The 23,106-nt window shown below is 32.3% G+C and overlaps 2 protein-coding genes across 2 annotated transcripts in view; one reads left to right on the top strand and one right to left on the bottom strand.

Moving 5' to 3' along the window:
* LOC129805181 (uncharacterized) overlaps positions 1–8,014 on the bottom strand; it is a 28,741-nt gene extending 20,727 nt beyond the window's left edge. Inside the window, exon 1 of the mRNA XM_055852940.1 lies at positions 7,884–8,014. Within this exon, the coding sequence (XP_055708915.1) occupies positions 7,884–8,014 (131 nt within the window). The remainder of the gene's footprint in view (positions 1–7,883) is intronic.
* Positions 1–19,296, top strand: part of LOC129805180 (meiotic recombination protein W68) — a 34,354-nt gene extending 15,058 nt beyond the window's left edge. Inside the window, exons 2-3 of the mRNA XM_055852939.1 lie at positions 14,005–14,899; positions 18,375–19,296. Coding sequence (XP_055708914.1) covers positions 14,028–14,899; positions 18,375–19,296 — 1,794 coding nt within the window. The 5' untranslated portion in view covers positions 14,005–14,027. The remainder of the gene's footprint in view (positions 1–14,004; positions 14,900–18,374) is intronic.
* Positions 19,297–23,106: the final 3,810 nt, after the last annotated feature.

Raw genomic sequence — 23,106 nt, 5'->3', positions numbered from 1 at the left:
AAACTAAAACTCTCCCTAACAATCTGTTTTGTGGGTTTGATAGAGAATTTTATTAGCTACATTTTCGTCCATGTACAACTTTTCTCTCAGATTGTTTTTTAACCTAGAAATTGAGATTCAAACGAAAATCGAGCACTTAGCGAATTAGAGAAAATCTTCACAATTTCGGGTGTCATTATTATTTTTTTCTATCGATTAGGCAACACAAGCCCTTATTATAATATTTAATGCTGAAATATCGATAATATGGTGATTTTTACACGTTATTTTAATTCTTAGATGTTATTTTATTACTTGAAAATTAATATAAAGCTTTGATTTTGTTGAAAACCAGGATTTTGTTGAAAATTTTTCAAATATACGTATATATTTCTCGTATTTATTAGGGTGGAATCACCACTTCTCGCCAGTGCCCCACTTCTCGCCACGTATATTGAATTCGCTATTTTTCACAATTTATGAAATAAATGAGCCGCAAAGTTACTTGTATTTTTATTGCTGCTACATATAGAGTCGAAAAATACTAATTTTATGTTTTGAATTTAAATGTTTGAGCATTTTTTAGAGGAATATTTTTAGCAAGTGCATCGAATCCAATATTTCTTACCAAATATTGTGTCATAAAACTTTTATCGAACAAAATTTAATTTTTGAATAAGCAATTTGCCTATTGAACATTGAATTACATTCGGTGAATACATAAAATTTGTATTTAGTTAGTTAATATTTCATTTTATATAATTTTTATGTAAAAATGAGCCATGGCGGAAAGTGGTAATATTTTTAAATAGATTCACCACCTGTCGTCATAGCTTTTCAATAGGTGACGCTAACTTCACTTCATAGGTTCTCAGTTGGCAAATTTACATTGTTTATTTTATGCAATGGTCCAATAGTTTGATTTCTCAATTAAATGTGAAGAAAAATCTCTTAAAGTGAGTAATAATAATAATGATTATGAGGAAAGAGAAATACTGAATGTATTCTTTGCATAATACTGCCTAAAATAAGAGAGTTCGAGCTTTTTCAAGTGAGTGGCGAGAAGTGGTTACAGAACTGGCGAAAAGTGGCGACGAAGTGGGTATTTTTGCATTGTTAATAAAAATCAGTTTCTTAAGTAGTCCAGGGTTAAGTAGTCCAGGGGATTGGAGGATTATTGTTTTCACGAATCTGTAGCCAATACATCTAAGTAACTTTGTGTCAAATTTGAGTTATCTTGTAATAAGGGTTCAAAAGTTATAATAAAATTAATTCCCGTTTTTCCTAAACATGGCGATAAGTGGTTACTCCACCCTACACTGGATTTGAATTTCAATTTTTTCTGCATTTTTTACTGATCATATGAGGCGCTTAGAGCAAAAATACTCTAAGTCGTATGCATTTCCCTATTAAAATAGGTTTTTTTTTGCTCTGAGCTCCTCATATCTTCAAAAGGATAATTAATCCCAGGATTTTGTTAAAAATTTTTCAAATTACGCATATTTCTCGTATTTATTTGAAAACTTATTATTTGACGTCATTAACGGTTTGAATTGGCACTGGTTGCCTTTCGGTCAAAATTGGTTAGAATATGATTTTAATCTTGAGAAAGTTTTCCAGAAAAGATGGAAAATGTAAACAAATATAAAAATTAATCAGTTCTTCATACATATTTATATAAATTTTTCAAAATGGGTTTAAGGAATTTTAATTTTATTAAATTTTAACGATTTTATTTTATTTATGTATTTATTTATTTTAAATACTGCTTTTGAACTGGAGCTCTTGAAAGCAAAATTTTGACAGATAGGGTAACGAGTGGTATTTCGGGACACTTTTTAGCACTTTGCAATTTCGGCAATTTCAAACAGCCTAATGACTTATTATTTTTTTTCTTTGTTGATACAAATATTTATGTTCCTTATTCTATCCAGAATAAGATTCTTACCGAAAAATGTTGAAAAATGCATCATTTTTTATTCAAAACAGCAAAAAATGTAAAGAATAAGAATGGTGTATTTCGGGACAGACAAAAGGCGCTATTATGCAAATAAATTTCACTGAGCCTGACTATTTACTTCTAAATAAAGGGTCTAAACTTCACTCTTTCATTAAAATTTTGTTTAAATTTCATTTGTAAAGTGGCTTAAATCGAAAAAAACTCAGCACTGTTTGTTTTGACATCTGCAAAATTGACAACGCTGAAGGTTTTGTAAAAAGTGGAATGTGATACTCACAATTAACGCGTATTTCACCCTTTAAATTAAATAAAATTTCAGAAGTTTTATGTTTATCTGGTACGTAAAGAGCTTAAAATTTCATATAGAACTTAAAAATAATAAGAAATCAAATATTTATAGGATTTTTGATGTGTCTAGAAATATCCATATTATGTCCCGAAAAGCACTTTGTTTAAAAATATCACACGTTACCCTATAGGTGTACAAAGAATTCAATGTTTGTGTGATAACGGCCACCGCCGTCTTAGCGTTGGTAACCAACCTCCAGAGTAAAACGGTGGAAAACTCTTTCTCAGCACCCCTATTTTAGCACCTCTAGGGGTGTTCGAACAAACGTTCAATGTAATTTACATTTTGCTATGGATAACCTTTTCGCTTATTAAAATTTTCCAACTTTCTATAATTATTTATTGTTAATACAATTGCTCTAAATTTTACATTGGCTGTTGATCTAGAATCAGAATCAATCCCATTGAAATATCATTCAAAGGCCAATAATTTCAAAAAAGCTTGTTTTACATGATTTACGCTTTTAGGTAGCGTCTTTTAGAAGAAATAAAATATATGGGTATATAAGGAGTAGCTGGTTTTATGTTGTTTCCAAGTTCTTCTTGGCAGCTTACAGAAGCAAGTGCCGTTTATAGCTAAAAGAATTAACGAGATTGTATAATGAGGGCCATTGGTATTTCTCTGGGTGTCGTAAAAATTCAGAACGGAAAAAAATTGCCACTTGAGGAGGACGTTGTCAATTTAATGGAATTTCTTTTTGATTCAAAAAATTACCTCTTTCTCATTTTCCATGTGTGTTTGTTGTCTTAATCTTATGTCTTTTTAAACCTTTGAATTCTTTTTGTCACTTAACTCGGTAAATTAAAGAGCATTCAATGTGTGAAATTTATGTGAGTTAAATTGCTGTTGCTAATTCTTTAATTCATATCCGTTTCTCTACACCAAATTCTTCTTCAATTTTTTTTGCGTCTTTTTTTTCTTTTTTTTTGAACGAATTCTTGTATTTTAATTAGTGTCAAGTTGAGATTTAGTAATTGACATTGAGATTGATTCAGATTGAGGGCCAATAATATGATACACAACATAGAGGAAAATAATCCAAAAGAAAAATCGTGGGAAGATGATTCACATCCAAAAATTCAGAATATGCTGGTGGTTTGGTGTCCGGATAAAGGTTCTCTCTTTATGGTGTGAATTGACGACGGAATGGTTGTTTATGATTGTGCATTATATTTGTCAAGAGAATCAAATTCAGTAGTCAATAAAATTCAATAAAATGAAACCAACACAATTGGAGAATTGGGTGGCACGAAGCGGCTTCATTTTCCAGACCCAAGGAGGAGGTCTTGGCTCACTCCATCAGGAGGGTAACCGATATATCGGATCAATGAATAATGGGACTCCTATTTAGAATGTAAATAATCAAGAGACTAACGTATAGTGAGTTCAGATGAGAATTTTCAGCCCGTATGATTTGATGTGTGATTTCAGACACTAGAAAAGGGAAATAGCAATTGAGCGAATACAAAATCTATACAGTTGAAAGTGATTCAATTAAGAACTTTCTTTATTACCTCAAATGAGTGTAATCGATGCCAATTAGAGAATTTTGTACACCTCTTTGTAAGTCCTTTTATTAGTCGAACACGTAGTATGCAATTACGATTCTATCGATGCCCTTACCAGACCCAACTAAATTGAAAGAATGCGTAATTTTAAAATAAGAACAAAAATTATTTTGGTAATGACTTATAAAAAAGAAATTTTTCATAAATTAATAAGTTTTATAAATGTTTTTTTCAGCTGTTTAGTAGAAAATTAAAAAAAATATATTTAAAAATTTAATTTGTATGACTATCATCCTGATACTTTCAAAATTAAATTGATCTACAGTGGCTACAAAATAATAGTGCCACCTCGTAATAATTGAATTAGATTGAATTATTGTGTAAAGTTGGACTTATCGAAACTCATATAAGGTAAAGTACCCTGTAGTCGGCCGGTTTCTCAACTCGGCCAGTGGGACTATTTATTCAATTTGCTTAGATTTGTTATAATATGGTCTTACCGATTTAACATTATAAGGTCTATTATTATATATAACGTAAATCAGTGAAAATTTCATAGAAATTGAATATAAAACGTTGCAAAATTAGTTAAATAATTCAACTGGCCGAGTTGAGGAACCGGCCGACTCAAGGGTACTTTACCTTAGACAAAATCGTCTGAAACGTCTATGTGATATCTTTTCAATAACGTAATAGGAGCTTTTCTGTCATAACCTTTGTCGCGAAATTGTGCCTTTATTATTACAAGCTAATAAAAATATCATCGTATAAGCCGTTATATTTTGATTAATACGTACTATTATACAGGTCAGGTAAAAAGTTCTGAGGCATTAATGTTTTATTTTGAAGATAAAATTAAGGGGTTACGTGGGTCTTGCAGACTAAAAAAAACAGCAAATTCTCTTAACATCTTTTTTCGATAAAATAAAAATCTATTTAATTCGAGCTCTTAAGCATATAAAAGCACAATATTTTAACTATAAGAGAAGACCTCATAATTTTGGACAGTTTCTAAATTTGGACACTTTGAGGGTAAAATTGGACACTAAAAATAAATTGATTAAAATTATGGATTTTTATTCCAATATTTGATGATTAATGAATTCTATGTGAATATTTGTTCTTTTTGGTAGATTTTAACACTAAATTCGTTAAATTTTGATTGATTTGAATTAAAATTTCTTTGTTGATACTTCAGAGTGAGCAATTGCTTACGAAAAATATGACATAACTTCCTGTTTACTTTAGTCTTATTTAGCTGTGGTGAAGTATTACTAACTTCTTTGTTTTTCTTTTTTTAGTGATATTATTAAATATTCATTCAACATTGTGTTGATTCACGTTAATGGTGATTTGAACATTTGACTTGAAGTGAGATTTGCCTTGTGAATTACGTTTTTCTTGTGAAAAATGGACAATTTTCTCAGAGATTTACCAGTGAGATGATACTTCTTCTTTTAGACAGCTGTTTTTCTTCTCGAAATTTCGTAAAGTTTTAGCTTTTCTGATGACTAGGTTTTATAAATGTCTGGAGAAACAAAAGAGCATCATCTCTGGAAACGAGAGGTAGTGAGAAAACCCTTAAAGGGCTCCCGGAAAGGCCAAGGAATGCGCAAATCCACGCGTACTTGGAGTATCGAAATCAACTCACTTTAATAAATGGTATGAAGAGTTTCCGGGCTTCTTGTGACATTCTACGGTTCCCTAATATAAAGAGGAAGAGGATTTGGTAATATAGCTTCTTGAAATGGAGAACAAAGTGCATCCTATTGAAGCGGATTAGCTGTCCACATATACAGCTACAGTGTCCAAATTTACAACCAAGATGTTCAAAATTTGAATCAAATCCACGACTTCATATCAGTTCACTTATAAACGTATTGAGACTAATTTTAGTAAAAACAAAGACTATAAACAGCCTGCCAAACTTCTAAACAACCCTTCTGAAAACAGAGTAACGAAAAACTCAATTAGTATTTATAATTTTTGGTAATTTCCGACGGTTAATTCAATAGGTGATCGTCGCTTCTTCTTACCAAACACTCATCGGTTTCCACACCTATATTATTAAAAATAGTTCACTTAGAAGTTCGAACATTGATACTTATAAGCACCTTGTTCAAAATTATGAGCCTTTCCCCTATTTTCTGATATTTTGACTTCAATATTTTAAAAATTTAGTCGTCGGGACATGATTTTTGGAAACGGTTAAAAAAAACTACTTTTCGGTGAACAAGATTTCTCAGAGTATATTCGTAGAACGTCAACAAACAAAGTATTTTCTATTAACTGATGAGTTAAAATCGTACTTGAACGGTAGACATTTTTTTACCTTGATCACAACTTATTTTACGAGACAAAACATGGTGTAAATTACGTCGAAAATTGTATTTTTTTTGTATAAAATGCTTTCAAACATCCAAATTTTATTAAAAATAAAATGTACTGTTCAAGTACTAGTTTGACTTATCAGCTAACGGGAAATATTAAGTTTTTTGAGTCAGATGAATATAGGGGAATGTACGCATGGTTCGCACAGAGTGAATCTTCAAACGATGCGAGTTTTCTCTTTGTTTGCAAAGAGCTGACTTACCAATTCTCATCTCGTCTCATGAGCTTAATAATTATCTATCTTATGGCTAAGAAATGACGAATTAGCTCTTTGCAAACAAAGAGAAAATTTGCGTTGTTTGAAGGTTCGCTATGTGCGAACCATGCCAACATTCCCCTACTGAGAGAAATATTGTCCACGGGAAAGTATGAATTCTCCAAAAACGTCTTCGAAAATCAGGTCCCAACGCCTGAATTTGTAAAGTTTTTAAATGAAAATTTCAGAAAATATAGTTTAAATGTTATAGGCTTAAAAAACTTCAATGGAAATATAAATTTATAATGTTGAAAAAAAATGAGAGAATACCATATTTTCAGTCTTTTTTACCCACGTAACCCCTTAACATAGTAGGATTACACAGCTCTCTCCGATATCCGGCTGACAGCTGCCAAATACTGACGGTTGAGGAATTCGAACTCTTTTTTACTAAGTCTGCAGCTTGTCCAGCATGAACTAAAATGCTATTTTCACTTTATCAAAGACTTTGATACTTAATTGTGGTGTTCCTTTCCGAATAGGTGTTCCTTCGACCCTAATACTGAATAACATATAGAATTTTCTCTTGTTTTATCTTAATTTTCATTTTAAACACAAAATTGTCATAGAATTTGTTCAAAGAGTGTTGTCATCAAAAACCGTTTTGTATGACCCGATACGATTTAGGGAAAAGTGCGCTATTTTTGGACGAGTCAAGCTTCGGACAACTCCATTTTTCTTTTATGTTTCGTAAGGGATTTGACCCATGGATCTTTTCGGGAAATTTGAGGAATTGGACTAGCTTAAAGAAAATTACTATAATGGGTAAAATTTATTAAAATAATATTGAAAGAAAATGAGTTGTTCGAAACTTGAGTCGTCCGAAGGTAGCGTACTTTCCCCTATATATCGTCGGTTGCGTCTACCTCTGTCGTATTTGCATTTGTTTTGTATCTGCATTTGGTGCAAGGTACTATACAGACGTCCCCTCTTGCGTGAAATGCTGACACAAAAGAAATGCAGATACGACACAGGTAGACGCAACCGACGATATCCTGAGATATTGCTCACTAAAGACACGTCGCGAAAAAGCCTCAGAACTTTTTGCTCGACCTAAATTTATATAATTTCCATGATTATTCTTTTTATTTAGGATGAATCCTTACCTTACCGATAAATTGGTAATAAATGAGTTGATGTACAGATAAATATACTGAAGACTGTTACCTTTATGTCATGATTGCAAGTGTGAATGCATCTATGCCATATACCAAATTGATCTATATATCTTTGCGGGTACATTGGATTCCCCGCAAAGAGAATGCATCAAGAGGAATAGAACATTGTTGGTATTTCACAATAAATATATTGTCAGTAGGGGTGATACTGGACTATAGAGTTGAGGATATAGATAAAAATTTCAATGAGCATGTAAAATGGTTAAAGTTCTCGAAGACTTCTCAGAATTTTCCATATGTTCCGTACAGAGATATGTCTCACTTTGAATACTCGTGCACAATATCATTTTTATATTTATTACTTGTGAGATCTTCATTCGTGAGGATTATGTCTCTATACTTATTTGCCTTTGATGATGCAAAACCATCTTCTCCCAATTGTTTCTTACCCATTTCTACTGAATACTTTTCAGATTGTGTCGTTAGATTCTAAATTGATTTATTAATATTAAATTGAAATTCTTCGACTTTTCTTGGTTGCCTCGTCTCGCCTCGTCTTCTTGCCTCAAAAACTGTCGAGGTTAGTCAAAGGGGTCTCCTCAAGGGGTACAAGATACAATTGAAGAGTTTGGTGGAGTAATTTTCACACGTGTTCAACTCTATTATTTCCCACTTCTTTAATTTATTAAATATACTCAAAGAAAACCATAAAATGCTTCTACTAATATTTTGAGGACTTGCCCTTATACTTGCTTAATTGATATATACATAAGGGTATATTATTTGAAGTGCATCTCCTTTACTTTTAGGGGGATGTTTGTGAATGGGGAAGTGAACAATCTTCACGAAATAGTGTATCGTTATTCAGTTGACCGTGTAAAAGAATTATATTAGCATGTACAAAGTTTGTGAACAATTCACTGAGAGAAATCCGAAAAAGTTAAAATAACATTTCGGAAATATTAATTTTACCCTGCAGTAGGGGAATGTAGGCAGGCTTCGCACGTGTGAGCTTTCGAACGATGCGAATTTTCTCTTTATTTCCAAAGAGTTGGTTCCGCATTTCTTAGCCATAAGTTGAGTATTTATGAACCTTATCTTCATTGTAAAAATAGGCAACCAAGCCCTTTTTCCCAGGTGCTAGGATCACAAACAGAAAATTGGCCCAAAATGGGTAATTTTGATGGCAAACATTTCATTTGATTTCTCATGGTTAAACTCATTTCTAAAAAAAATCACTTAGACAGTGGATGAAGAGTATCCTTGAGATGATATTTACGTAATAATTTTTTGCTTCGGAGGGAAATTATTTTCACGGTGGCGGAAAATTCGCAAGTACTACACTGTGTGTGGTTTCAAACACTGAATGTGTGAGCGTTCGCACATCCATCAGACAGCTTCATCTTGAAAATCATAACCTCACTAAAGCCTCATAAGCCATAGTGAGACATTCGTGATCATTTCCTCTTCGACAGGCGTATAGTCTCCTTCCTATCTCCATGAGACGACGGTTATTGACAGTGTGAACCGTGTGATCATGTTCATAGTCGATTTTTCGATATTCATTTGGAAGAAAAAACAGTGCTCCAGAAAATGTGAAAAAATGTGTTTTAAAGATCTTCTTTTAGTGCAGTGATAGTTTCCGCGGGTTCACGGGGGTACAGTATAACAATCGAAAAATAATTTTTAATTGTAGATAAAATTTATTTCCAGAAAAAAAGCAATGACGAACCCAAAACCCCATCGTGTGAACGCTGCTCCCGGGGACAAGAATCTCACAAATCCTCATATATTTTTCTTTTTCCTGTCCAGGAAAAACCAACAATTTTGTGATAGTGAACTAGGCATGCATAGAAACCTAAAAGATCAGAGAACTTTTTGGTGTAGTGCAATTCACTGCCCATTTTACAGTTTAGTCAGAAAAAAGTCCTGAATATGAAGCACGAAAAAATGTTCTAAGGTTGCCTACATTCCCCTATTGATCCGAAATCGGTGTAAATATTATGCTTTTTATGTGTATTTGGGGTTAAAGTTACCCTTTTTTCATGTCGATTTTACCCTTGAAAGTGTGTAAAATTAACATTAAAAAATGTTGATATATTTTTACACCTAAAAAGTGTTATAATGTTATGAGGAAAAAAGTTAATCGCACCCCCTTTTTTCTCAGTGTAACCATTTGGGAAGAGAAACTTATGCTTTGAACTAAGGTGAAAGGGTCTTCCTTTTCTTTTCGTTAAAGCTCAGTAATTTAGCTTAACTTTTTTGGTATATTTGTGGAAATTATGCAAAAATAAGCCGGTGAAAGTTACTTTGATGTTTTGTAAAAAGAAAAAGATTTACTCATCACTTCCAATATGACTAATGACGTAAAGAGTAATGAGTTTGATGCTGAAGTCTTTTGGATTTTCGGTGATCGTTGATCATTTCTCAGTGATCACGACTTTAGAACTGATGAAGTTCATCTGGTTAACAAAAAAAGATTTGTGATGAGATTTCATTCAGGATCAATTTTGTTTTTGTCTTAACCTATCAAATCACGCGTAAATAAATAATATTGATAGTTCTGCGGCAAATACTCTCTATCATCTTTTCGTTGGTGAGAACTTTTGCTTCAATTGGCGCCCGTTGACGTTGCAGCAGATGGGAAAAAATTACCGGCTATTTAATTTTCAATTTATTCTTTTTCCTTATTCCTTGTACCTGGGAAAAAGGCGCTGCTCTTGCAATTTATCAGTTGGAGAAAAAGACACGTGTCAACTGCCATTTTATTACTATACATAGCACTAGGATATTATGTGTTATGCTTAAAGACTGAAAAAAAACCTTTGAGTTCTCTTCAGCAGTCGCAATAGTTCGAGTGTTCTAAAGAATTTTCACCTGAACTTTTCATTTATGTAAATAATCAACCCGCATTTCAGTTTTAAAGCTTGGAGAAGAAAAAAATGGGAAAATAAATGAAGCTAAAATATAAATTTACAGCAAAAATATTTGAGTTGAATCCGTTAGTTGAAACTGTGACAATTTTACTCTACTCCCCCACACTCAACGATTTTTTTCGAATTAGATAAGACACTAGTAAAATTATAATTCTTTTTTTTCCAAATTATGGACTGGTTTTAGCATTCATGTCGCACCATAACATCAATCATAAGTCTATAAAAAGGGTGACATTGTTAGTTGTGTCTGCGTCTATACAAAATCTTAATTATTCCTGCGCAGGTGATGATTTTCCAGTACGCCTTCAGCTTGGTAATCTTCCCTAGCGCACATGCCACGTACATAGTAAACAATTACTTTAATGAATATTGAAGCTTTAAAGATAATTGTGGGTATATGTTCTAAATTTTTTTCTTACTTGTTCTTGGAAAATTATTAAGATGAAAGTTTTGAAATGAAAATTTGGTTACTTTTCTGTCAATTCTATTCAACTATTTCCTCTGATTAAGGATGATAAACATTCGGATGAAGCATTAGAAAGAACATACAAAAACATAACTCATAATTTGTTTTAGTCTACAGCGAATTTAACAGTATTTTGGTTAAAATAGGAAATAAATTTTAAGTTACTTACTTAGGGTAAGTGTGCCAAATTTCGACATAGTTGCATGCAAGCGCCAAAGTCTCAAGTTTGAAATGTAATATCTTTAATAGAAATTGATTTTTTTCATTCCTTCTACTTTAGGAGTGTTGCTTAGAACCTTATAGACAGTTTATCGTCTTTATTTACTTTAAAATCGTTCTCAATACATTTTAAAATGAATAAAAATGTAGACATAGCTTTGGTGCCATATTTCGGCCACCTTCATTCTCATAGTTCCTTGCCCTTCGGGAATTCTTCCAATGTCTTTTTCATATCATCTAGTTCGTCGAAGCTACATTTTTTGTTATTCTTTTGCATTGTATAATCTCTAGAGTACGTAAAATCTAAAAGTTCATGGAAATTCGAGGAACAAAACAGGTGGCCGAAATTGCAAACTGGCCGGAATTTGGTACACTTACCCTACTTACTTAGGTGGTGCTACGTCTCATTGAGGGACAAGGCCTCAGGTTCAATTGATTAGGTTAGGTCAATTGATAAATAAAACATAAATTACAAATTTTTATTGATTAAAATTGAATTTTTTGCTCAACTTTTTTTTTAATTATTTACAGGCCAATTTGTATTTTTATTGACCAAACTGAGACTTTAAATCTTTAAGGACGAGAAGGTCAAAAATTGAGATTAAAAAAATCTTTCTGACTTTCTTTCTAATGATGTCTACACACTACAATTTTTGTCAAAAATTGCTTTTTTTTAAATTCTGACGTTTCTGAGGGATAAGGGAAATTTTCTTAAAAAGGCATTTTTTAAAGAAATTTCTCTTAGTGTGTAGAGGCCATAAAAAAACAGAACTTTAGATGGTCGTAGGAATAAAAAAGGTTTTGGGCCACCGGTTATCCAATCGTCCTTAAAGGTGTCTACACATTGGGAGCAATTTTCGTCAAAAATTGCGTTTTTGACAAAAATTTGACGTTTCTCTCTACAACGCTGCAGGGAATTTCCTTCTAAAAAGCAATTTTTGGCAAAAGTTACTCCCAATGTGTAGAGGCCATAAAGGGTTAATGAGCAAAATCAAGAAAGCCAAAATTCTGATTAGGCCAAAATCACAAAGAGCATAATGTGTGAAACAATTCCCCAAAAACAAGTACAGCAAATTTTACCTTTCGAATATGAATTTCATTTGAAAATTAGAATATTTTTTCACATTGAAAAAGAGAGTTATTAAAATTTAAAAAGCAATGAACTCTTGGAAGGGTCTCTAGAAGCCCGAATCACTATCTCGAACCATTTGGCATCTAAACACCAATATTTTAAGTTTGAAGTGCAACATTTTTAATTCAAATTTAAATTTTCTATTACTTCTTTTACAGAAGTGTTGTTTGGGACCTTGCAATGAGTTTATTGTCTTTACTTTTTCCAAAATTATTGATACGTTTAAAAATGAATACATATCTAAAGATGAATTTGACTGTAATTTTGGACACCTTGCTTATAATTGTGGACACTTTGTTTGTAATTTTGGACAGCTAATCCGCCTCAATTGGACATTCATTAATAACCTTCCCAATTTGAGAGCTCCCTCAAGTTAATTTTCTTTCTGTACCGTTTCGAAGGTATATCAGAGAGAACTTCCCTAAAAATCTGTCGAAAGTTCGAACGTTTAAAATGACAAGTTTCATAAAATTGAGTGAGTTTATAAAAGGGACATTTCTTTGAACGAAATTGCAATTAAAACGTTCTGTCATCCTGAAATTCCACAAAACTACACAAAAATTCACTTTTTTGCAGCAAATGTTTTCACACTGTTGCTGACATTGTTGACGATATTATTGTCAAGAATATGGAAATTCGAAATGACAGAACAATCAGCGCTATAGCGTCGGGTACGTGAACTTGCACCTTAGGCATCCGGTAGATTTTCGAATAGATTTGGCTTATTCCGGTATAGGGTAAAGTGGTACAAATTGGACCATGATACAAGTTGGACAGGGCTTTTTATATTGAAAAATTTAGTATTTGCATATTTTTAATGTTTTAGTTTCATAATGTTGTTCCTTGTGCTTAAAAAAATAGTACTGTAATTATCAAGAAAAAAAAATCCTTGTTCAACTTGTACCTGCGAATTGTCCAACTTGCAACACTATATCCAACTTGTATCACTTTACCCTACACCCAAAAAACATACAGAATATAATAAACGGATAGCTCTATCTTGTGAGTTTGAGCAATGTGCAAGGTTAGAACGTTTTGTGATCTCTTTTTATTCATTTTCATTAACGATTAAATTAAATAAATCTACGTTGTTTGTATTATTTAGTTCTTTTCAGAATATTTTTTTTCATTATTTAGCTTCAGGTAAATTTCTGTGGCTTGTTTATAAAGGTTTTTGGCTTAATAACTTAAAAGAAATTCTCTACACTTTTTTACCAGGGGTTCATTCATAATAATAAAATCATATTTCCCAGATTTTCTAGTAATTGCCCCTTATTTAGATAATAAAATTGATCACTTAGCATTCAAAGATATTTATAAAATCCTCTAATAAGTTTTATTTGCTTAAGGTTGCTCCTAAAAGCAACTCAGAGTCTATAGCATAACTTTTATTTAATTTGACTAATTTTTCCTCTGAAGTTACGGAGCAATAAAATTACTTTGCAAATTGTTTCAACGAATTTAGAGTGTAAGACCGTTGATTTTTTGCTGGCGTTTTCAAGTTTTCGATAAGAATGTATGAAAAATGCAATGTAAATGCTACAATAATTACCGCTGTTTAATATGTAAATGCCACCCGTATGTCTTGATAAACGAACTATTTACTGCGAAGGTTGAAGATTGATGAACTGACTCGTAACATTATTTCAGTTACAATTTATTATTTTTTTTATCATATTCTGAATTTCAGGTGAAGAATATTAAATATCAACAATGTCCTTTTCAATTGGGGAAGAAGAATTGATGAATGAATTACTGAATAGTGTTTGTCCTTCTCTAAATGGGACTTCAGATACCGACGAATTTGAACTAAATGTAGATTCCAAAGCATTTTTAGAGACTGGAAGTGAAATTAGTGATGATTTAGATTTGGACATAAGCTTTGGCACAACGTATTTGAGAGATTTGGTTCAAGAGACTGTTCCCGAAAGATCAATTGGGTCTTCGGAGCAGAATTTTTGCATTTTCAAAGAAGTTGAGAAGTACGAGAGATCTCTGAAGAAAAGTCGCGAAGAAAGGAAAGAGAGAAGGAGGATGAAGTTTAATAAGATGTTCAGACCACTGGCCTGTTCTACGCCTCTATCCCATGATTTTTCCTTGGAAGTGGATGATCTCAAAGAGATTGAAGAAATTTGTCAAGGTACTACAACATTCAACACTACGGCAGTGGACACAAAAGTTGAACCAAGACATCAGACGCCACAGGAGATTTTGGCAAAGAATACTACCACAGTAAGTGTGGATTTACTCGAAGGGATTAATTGGAGCATTTATAGGAGAGCTCCATCTGTTGCTCCAACTGCTGCAACATCTATTGCGCAGACTGACAACTTAAGGAATACCATTGCTACTCCTATCCTTTTTCCCAGTATTCTTCTCAATGAATACTCGGCCAGTAGTTCAATTATGGCAACTAACAATTTTTTCAGCCAACCAGAACCAGAAAGTACATCTAAAAATGATGGAATTGTTAAGAAAATCGAGAATATTGTGGAATCGCTTGTGGAAGATCTTTGCTGTGGAAATACTCTTGCTCTACAAATTAAGGATAACTGCCAATCTAATACAGAAATGATTAATGAAGTGTAAGTAAGCATAAATGGAAACATATTAACATAAAACCGTTTCAGAATTACTAATACGTAGAAAGTTCTATGAATTAAATTTATAAAATATAGGAAAAATATTTTATCTCGCTCATTTTTATGATGAGTAAAATGTAAGCATGAAGATCTTAACGTTCTATTTTAATTTTATCGATAAATAGAATCTTTTTCATTTTTTAAATTATAATTTTTCATAAATTAAGTTTTTTGAAAATGGAGTACATTTTGCCCATAAAAAAATAAACCACGCCCCCTTTAGACAATGTCGAAAGTTTTTAGTTTTTAATAGGGTGGAGTCATCACTTATTGACGTTATACACTTATGAACAGTTTGAAAAATTTTAAGTTATAATCTAAAACAGATTTTTAAAAAAAATCACATAATTGTTAAACACAAATTGCTAATCATTTCATAAACTAATAATTTTATGATTTTTCGAAATGTTTTTTTAAGTAAAAAGTCAAGAATTTTTCCTCTCAATAATGAACTGGCGCAATTAATTTCGGAGGAATTCTCCGGTTATTGCCAGTGAAAAAGGTTAGTCACCCTAAGATGAAAACACTTTTTCGGTTTTGCCCAGAGCTTTCGATCCTGATAGGGATCTTCTTCAGTGGCTGGAAAGAGTGCGTAACGTCCATAAGTGAAGACTCTACCCTACACGAATATTTTTGTAACAACTAATAACGTTTTGAAACACTCTATAAAAATAGCAATTTGTCTATCAATGCCCACTCATTCAAAATTACTGTTGATTATGTCCCGATCTGTGTTTTTCATTTGTCAAAATTTGACATTCTTTTGAAAGTTGTTTCCACTTTTAATTTATCTTACCTAACGATCAGCCGATCAGGCCTACTTAAAATTAGCCACGCCTCTTTTTTTTTAACATCTAATTTCCATTAAATTAACCCATTCAGTCAATGTAGCAGAAATACTTGAGATAAAATGTTTATATTTTGGGATTAGTTTCCTACAGACTAATAGATGAATTTTTTTTAAAAGAAAAAAAAATTTCCTGTTATGGGGCCGCGGGGAGCCCTTCCCACCCGACAATTTCTGCAGAATTCTGCAGAAATTCGTCAGATTTGAAAATGTAACTGCCGAAAATTCTGCAGAATTTTCTACAGATTTTTTATGGAAAATTTCATGAATTTTCTGCACTTTCCTCAAAATGTCGTTCTGCCAAAATGAACTTGGAATATTTTCTCTATTTTATCAACATGATAGAATTTAATAACGATTTTATTATGTATTTTATATATATAAATGTGAGGCCAATTTTAACAAATTCGACGGGATGTCGTATTTTCCATCTGCCATTTTGAGCAAAAATTTTTCATAACTTCACGCGAAGCAAGAAAACAATAACAAAATGTATTTTTATCTCTGTCTGACTATTTTTTCCAAGTAATTGAAGAACTAAAGTAATTAAAAATCCATCTCCGACAGCACTTCGGATGACAATTGCCCAGGAATAAATCATCTAAAATAACTCAATTTGCGTATGATATATAATACCATGGTAAGGAATGGGTTAATAATTTTTCTTTTTTATACAAATGTTATGGCATGTTAAATTTAATATTTGCTCCATAAAAGAAGTTACTAATTATTCAATTTTCAAATCAAACTCACATGAGCTTTACTTTCTTTTTTCTAAAACTTCTTTTCCAAAACTCTATGAATTTATACTAATTGTATAGAGAACAGATTGTCCTATTGTTTACCAATAAATTAAATTGAATTGAATCGAATTGATAATTTTGATGAAAAATGCCGTACCATTTTCGTAAGTGATTGGTAAATTGATAAATCGATTCAGTTTTCAGTTTTGTTTTCAAAGTCAACAAAGTGGCAGTGATCGGTTGATCGGCACAATGTTTGAAAGCATAATATTTAACAGGCGCGATATCCGTAAAAATTGGCAAATTAACATTACATTTATGGATACTGTCAGATTGGCATGTTAATTGCAAAATATCGGGAAATTAAACCCTATCTTTGAAGATATTGAAAAATTGGCACGTTATCGGAGAGAATGATTGATCGTCGCGAATTTCCAAAACTATCGAAAAGCTACACGATTCTCACAGAGATCGGCATGATAATTCTAAAATATCGGGAAATTAAACACTATCCTTGAAGAGATTAAAAAATCGGCACGGTGTTGGAGAGATCATGTGATCGTCGCGAATTTTCAAAAATATCTAAAAGCTACATGATTCTTACGAGGATTGGCAGATCGTCATGATAATTGCAAAATATCGGGAAATTAAACACTATCCTTGAGGAGATTGAAAAATCGGCACGTTGTTGGAGAGATTAATTGATCGTCGTGTATTTCCAAAAATATCGAGAAGCCACACGATTCTTACAGGGATTGGCAGATCGGCACGATAATTTCAAAATATCGGGAAATTAAACACTGTCTTTGAAAAGATTGACAAATTGGCACGATATTGACAAATATTGTGAAATCAAAACGATCTTTGTAAAGATCAACACATCGACACGTTAATTACAAAATAACGGAAAATTAATACAATCTTTGAAGAGATTGACAGATCGGCAAAGTGTTTATGGAGAGATCAGCTAATCGTCGCGAGTTTTAAAAATCGGCACGATCTTTGAAGAGATCATCGGACTGACGCCATTAAAGAAGAACTAGTACTTTGGTACGATCTATTCTAAGTTCGACAAACCGGTACGCTGTTTGAAGTAATCGGCTGATTTGGATGATTGAAAACAAATAGATTAGATGAAGTACGATCTTTTAAAAGATTAAGAGATTGTCGTGACACTGAGAAAAAAAAGAGGTTGCGATTAACTTTTTCCGTCATAACTTTAACACTTTTTGGGCCTAAAAATATATCAACATTTTTTAATGTTAATTTTACACCTTTTAAGGGTAAAATCAACATGAAAGAAGGGTAACTTTAACCCATAATGCACCTAAAATGGTAATATTTACACTGATTTCGGATCAATACTGCAGGGTAAAATTAACATTTCCAGAGTGTTATTTTAACTTTTTCGGATTTTTCTCAGTGGATCCTTGAAAAAAAAATGACAGATCGGTTTGCAAGTCAACCATGAACAGTCCAATTAATTTCTCCCTCTTTGTAACTTTTTCTTTGAAAATTTTTGGCTCAATATATTTTAAATCTTTTCGTTCTGCTAATTTTGGCACCTCTGCAATCACATTTCTATAGCGGTTTCCCTCTCTGTGTCGCAATCCCTTAAGTACGCGTATTTTTATTACAAGTAGTTGGTAGAGATTATGTAAATAATGCTAATAAAATTAAAGGATTGTGGCTCTTTTATTGATATAAAGCAGCAAAAAAGTGGTCAATTTTATTTCGCCGTTGTCACATAAGTTTTATGTTTATGTGTTTCCACAGTAAAATGCTTTTCCTGAATGATGTCTGAAGGTGTTTTTTATATTTGACACAGGTTGAAAATAAAACCAAATGAAAGAGCCAATTTTAAAATGATCAGTTTGTACAATAGACGCAGTGCAAATAATTTTGGTGTGATTATACTCCTACTTGGAGAAGTGTACAAAAATCTCATGACAAACAGTGGGAGTAGTAAGAGAGAGATTTTCTATCGACACACGAAAATGGTGAAAAATTCTTCTTTTCTACATGGGGCAATTTTAGACATGTGCTTATTGCTCGATATTACACCTTGGGATGCCGGAATTACGGCGACTTCTAAAGGTCTCGTGTGTGGTCCTCTTCGGATTATAATGGACTCGAATGATGTGATTGATTGCAATGCAATCTTTGAGGGAACAGGCCTTCCCCACAATTTCACTGCTATGTCGAAATTTGAAACGACTGCCAAGTTTGTTCTGGTCGTTGAGAAAGATACGGTGTTTGAGAGACTTCTCAGGGATGATATATTCAGCCGAATTAGTACTCCGTTCATTCTAGTCACCGGGAAGGGAGTACCGGATACATGTACTCGTATCTTTTTGAAGAAAATCTGGGATTACTTGGCACTGCCGATTAAGGTTCTCGTTGATGCTGATCCCTACGGAATAGACATTATGCTTATGTACAAACATGGCTCTAGGAAAATGTGTCAGCAAGCTGATTATCTTGCAGTACCCAGCATCAAATGGATTGGACTGCATCCGTCTGATTTGAAGATTAAACAAATAACAACGCTCAAGTTGACTTCATCTGATCAGAAGAGGTTAAATGATATTCTCAGTAGACATTACCTAACTCCTTCTGTCGCTGAAGAGCTCAGGATCCTTCGTGAAAATGGAGTAAAGGCAGAAATTGAAGGACTGTATACTCTATCTGACAACTACATCATTGACGAGTACCTTATTGACAAGATAACTTACGATTCGGGAATCTGAAAACAATAATTTTACAATTTGATGAATTTTACAAAAATTTTAAGGAAATTTAATTGTAAAGACAGAATTGTATAATACGAAATTATAAATAAAAGAAAATTCTCGTATATTGAATGACTTTTCCAGTCGTAATGGGCCTATCTTGAGTTTTTATTCAGATTTATACTAATTTATTGATTGTAAATCAAGTGGCTTAATTTCAGATAGGGGAGACTGGGGCAACAAGTCACAAATCGAAAAATTCAAAATTCAACATCTTCCAAGGTAAAAAAGATAGCGGCTCAAATTTTTTCTATAGATAGCCTCCATAGACCTTCTTCACTGACGTAAGTTTCTTAGAATTCGAACAAGGAATTTAGAAAATAAAAAATATCGAAATTTTTAGCCCTATTTTTGAAATATTTTCCTTGCAGAAAATAACAATTATTACCAACTTATTTTCCAAAATTGATGCACTGGTGAATATTTTCTAAATAATTTGAATTATTTGAATATGAATCCGCTATCTATTTTAGAATTTCACAAAAGTTCTTTTCTCCAGAAATCCTTTTATTAAAAATGGGCACTTGGGGTAAAAAGTAACAAAAGGAATAGAGCAAAAAGTGAGAAAAAAGCGAAGCAATTTCTGATGTCTCAAGGCGAAAAGAAACGTCATTACCATGTCTTGCCGCATGTTGTTTGCATTGGTCAAACGATTTGCAGTCTTTCGTATGTTTTTTTCTAAAATGGCTTGAAAAGCGCTTTTCTCGTTTTCTCACTTTTCTCGCAGAGAAAACGGTGTTTTACAAAGGTGTAGATGAATAAATTTTCTATAAAAATATGTCCTCTAGGTATTTTTTCAAATTTACGGCAGTCCGTAATAAAGCGAATCAAAATATGATAATACCCAATGTCTGGTACTATTTGCCCCAGCATTTTTGACAATAGTCACAAACTTACCTTTTAGAAATTGGCTCGATAAACGTATTTCCTTACTAAATAGAAGAATATTACTTTCACAAAGTTGTAGAGCGGTAAATTTCCTATAAAACTGCGCTAATTAGAAATTTTTGAAGCGCTAGAGTAGCTTGTAAAAAAATAAAATATCCGTTGATTTGTTTACATTTGAATTTTTTGAAAGATCTTGAATTTCCGACTCCATCGGACTTAATCGGTCTCAAAAATTTTTCAAAAATATTGTTTTTTTTTCTTTGAAAGCCTGTGACACGGATAGAGGCTTAACCGTAAGAGATACCGATTTCCGATCTTCGACGACCGCCCCATAAGTCAACATTATCTAGCACAGTATGTTTTCTTTTTCCCCCACCTCTCTACTTTCCTTCCAGAACCATTTTTTTTTGGTTTTTGAAAACGGCTGCAACATTTTTTGATTTTCGAATATATTTTGGAGGTAGTCAAGGCGAATATTTTATAATAATAATAATAATGCTGGCGCAACATTCCATGAAGGAACAAGGCCTTCCCGCAAGGGCATTTCTAGACATGCATAATTATTTTTTCTTGTACGGGATGAAGTTGTCAGTCCCATGCCCCGTGGAATCAAGTTCAGTGACGCTCACTGAATGCAATCCGAACACTTTTAACGCCAGAAAAGTTCCTGGTGATCTAAAGGGGATTCGAACCCGGGACACTTGCATCATAGAGCAAGCGCTCTACCACTTGACCCATTAAGTGCCCTCCGATTTTTCAGAGCAAAATATCACTTTAATATTTTATCCTTAGACAATATGTTTGAAAAATATTTCGATATCGAATGTTCGAAAATCATAGTTTATAAATGCTCTGATGTGATTAATTTTAATAAATTGTAATAATTAGCTTAATAATTGCTATATCAAATGTGTAGAAAAGAAACATAAAATATGAAATATTATTTCTTTTATTGTTTCTTCCTGAAAATATCCAACTGCACTACTGTCCTGAATTGAATTTTTGAAACGATGGTAATCACTATAGTCAAGTGTGCTAATCCGGGCGCTTCGCTATCTGGATCGTTTATGACTAATCCACTTAAAATAATATTTTTATTTTTATTTCCGTAATATAGTCACTACAGTAAAATAATATAACAATTCAAGCTTGAGTAAAAGCAAAAAAAATATTTTTAACCATTAAATAAGTGAGTGTAATCGACTCATATTAATCTTGTGCCAGCTGGGTTCTTCACTAAAAAATTTCTAAGAGTGATATTTTCGCTAATGACAGCGGAAAGGTGACCCAGTTAGTACATTCTGACTTATTTCAGTATTATCATTATTTTATAAATTTTCTTTAATATTTTTGATATATTTTTTTATATTATGTTTCTGAATGAAACAGTGAATAATTTTATGGATTTAGAAAAAGTGAAAAAGAATTTCATCAGTCCAAAATCCAGCGTTTAAGTAGCACTCTTCGAAAAACGATCCAGTTACCCCACCTTACTATGAATCGTAATTACTTTTTTTTATAGAGGGGCTAATTTGTAAACAATTGAAGAATAAGATAAATTGCTTCAATATGGGGCGACACAGGGGAGTGACATTAGCTCTGAAAAATGCGACCGGTTTTAGTGTAATTTATTCCCAGTTTTCGTACACATTTCACGAGATATCTCCAAAACTACGTAGGTTGCCAATTTAGGGTTTTTGGTTGCCTCTTCGATATTAAATTGGCTTTTACTTTGTATAAGTATTTTTTGCTAATTCATTCTACAATGACAGAAAACAGCTAATAAGCTCAAAAGTTTTTTCGGCTCGCTAGAAACATATGGGAAACATAGGAAATGCAATGCCCCTAGGGCGGCAGATCAATCAAAAGATTTTTTCTACGAGTTTTATTTTAAATGATAAATTTTAAATCCAAATTTTAAAATTAAAAATCTTCAATTAGCATGATAAATCGTGAAAATTGGTAAAACCTGTTCCTAAACTGTCCCATGTCACCTATGGTTTATCTAAAATTTAATATTATTACACTCAGAAAAAATAATCGAGTAAAACTTACTCGAATTGATGTTGAATTAACTCTTTTTTGTTGTGATTTTCGATTAACTATATTTTAGAGTTGATTTTACTTCTATTTAGGTGTAATATTCGGAAGAGTTGTTTTAACTTTTTCTTCCTAAAATTTACGTGAAAAAAGAGTATAAATAACTCTTTTTAAGGCTGAAAATAACTCGTTTTAAGAGTTAAAATAACTCATTTCAAGAGTAAAAAAAAAATTTTTTTAGAGTTAAAATTACTCCTTCAAATCCCAAAATAAATATGTTTTGCAATTTTATGTTTTTTTTAATTTTGTAATTTTCTTTATTAATATTTTCTTAACCTCAAGTTCCGAGCGAAATATCACGTATGGTGTACGCACATATCTTCATGAAACACTGTTAGGCATATTTATAGTTGATGTTCCATATGAACTTTATCACACGAAAATCTTCTTAACTGAAGTATATTCTTAAAACGAAAGCACTTAAGCATACACTTCAGTCGAGATGAAATTTTACATCGATAAAGATTAATAATTACATCGATATCCGACGAATTAATTCAACTCGCATTTCCACTCTATTTACTAAAATTTACAACGAAAAAGAGTTTGAAAGACTCTTTATTGAAGAGTAATTACATCGATATTAGTAGAGTTAATTCAACTCTGCCATAGAGTTGTTTTTACTTTTGAGGTTTTTTCTTAGTGTAATAGTGTGTATTATTAATATTAAATATTATAAATTTGTGTGTATAAAATTGCCCTACCCTCTTCAAAACAGTTCCTTCCTGTAGAAAAAAAGTATTGAAGTGCTCAATCTCAACGTTCTTCTATGTAATTATT

This window comes from Phlebotomus papatasi, chromosome 3 (assembly GCF_024763615.1).
Source record: "Phlebotomus papatasi isolate M1 chromosome 3, Ppap_2.1, whole genome shotgun sequence".
Classification (NCBI taxonomy): Eukaryota; Metazoa; Arthropoda; class Insecta; order Diptera; family Psychodidae; genus Phlebotomus; species Phlebotomus papatasi.
This window is presented reverse-complemented; position numbering and strand designations above follow the sequence as displayed.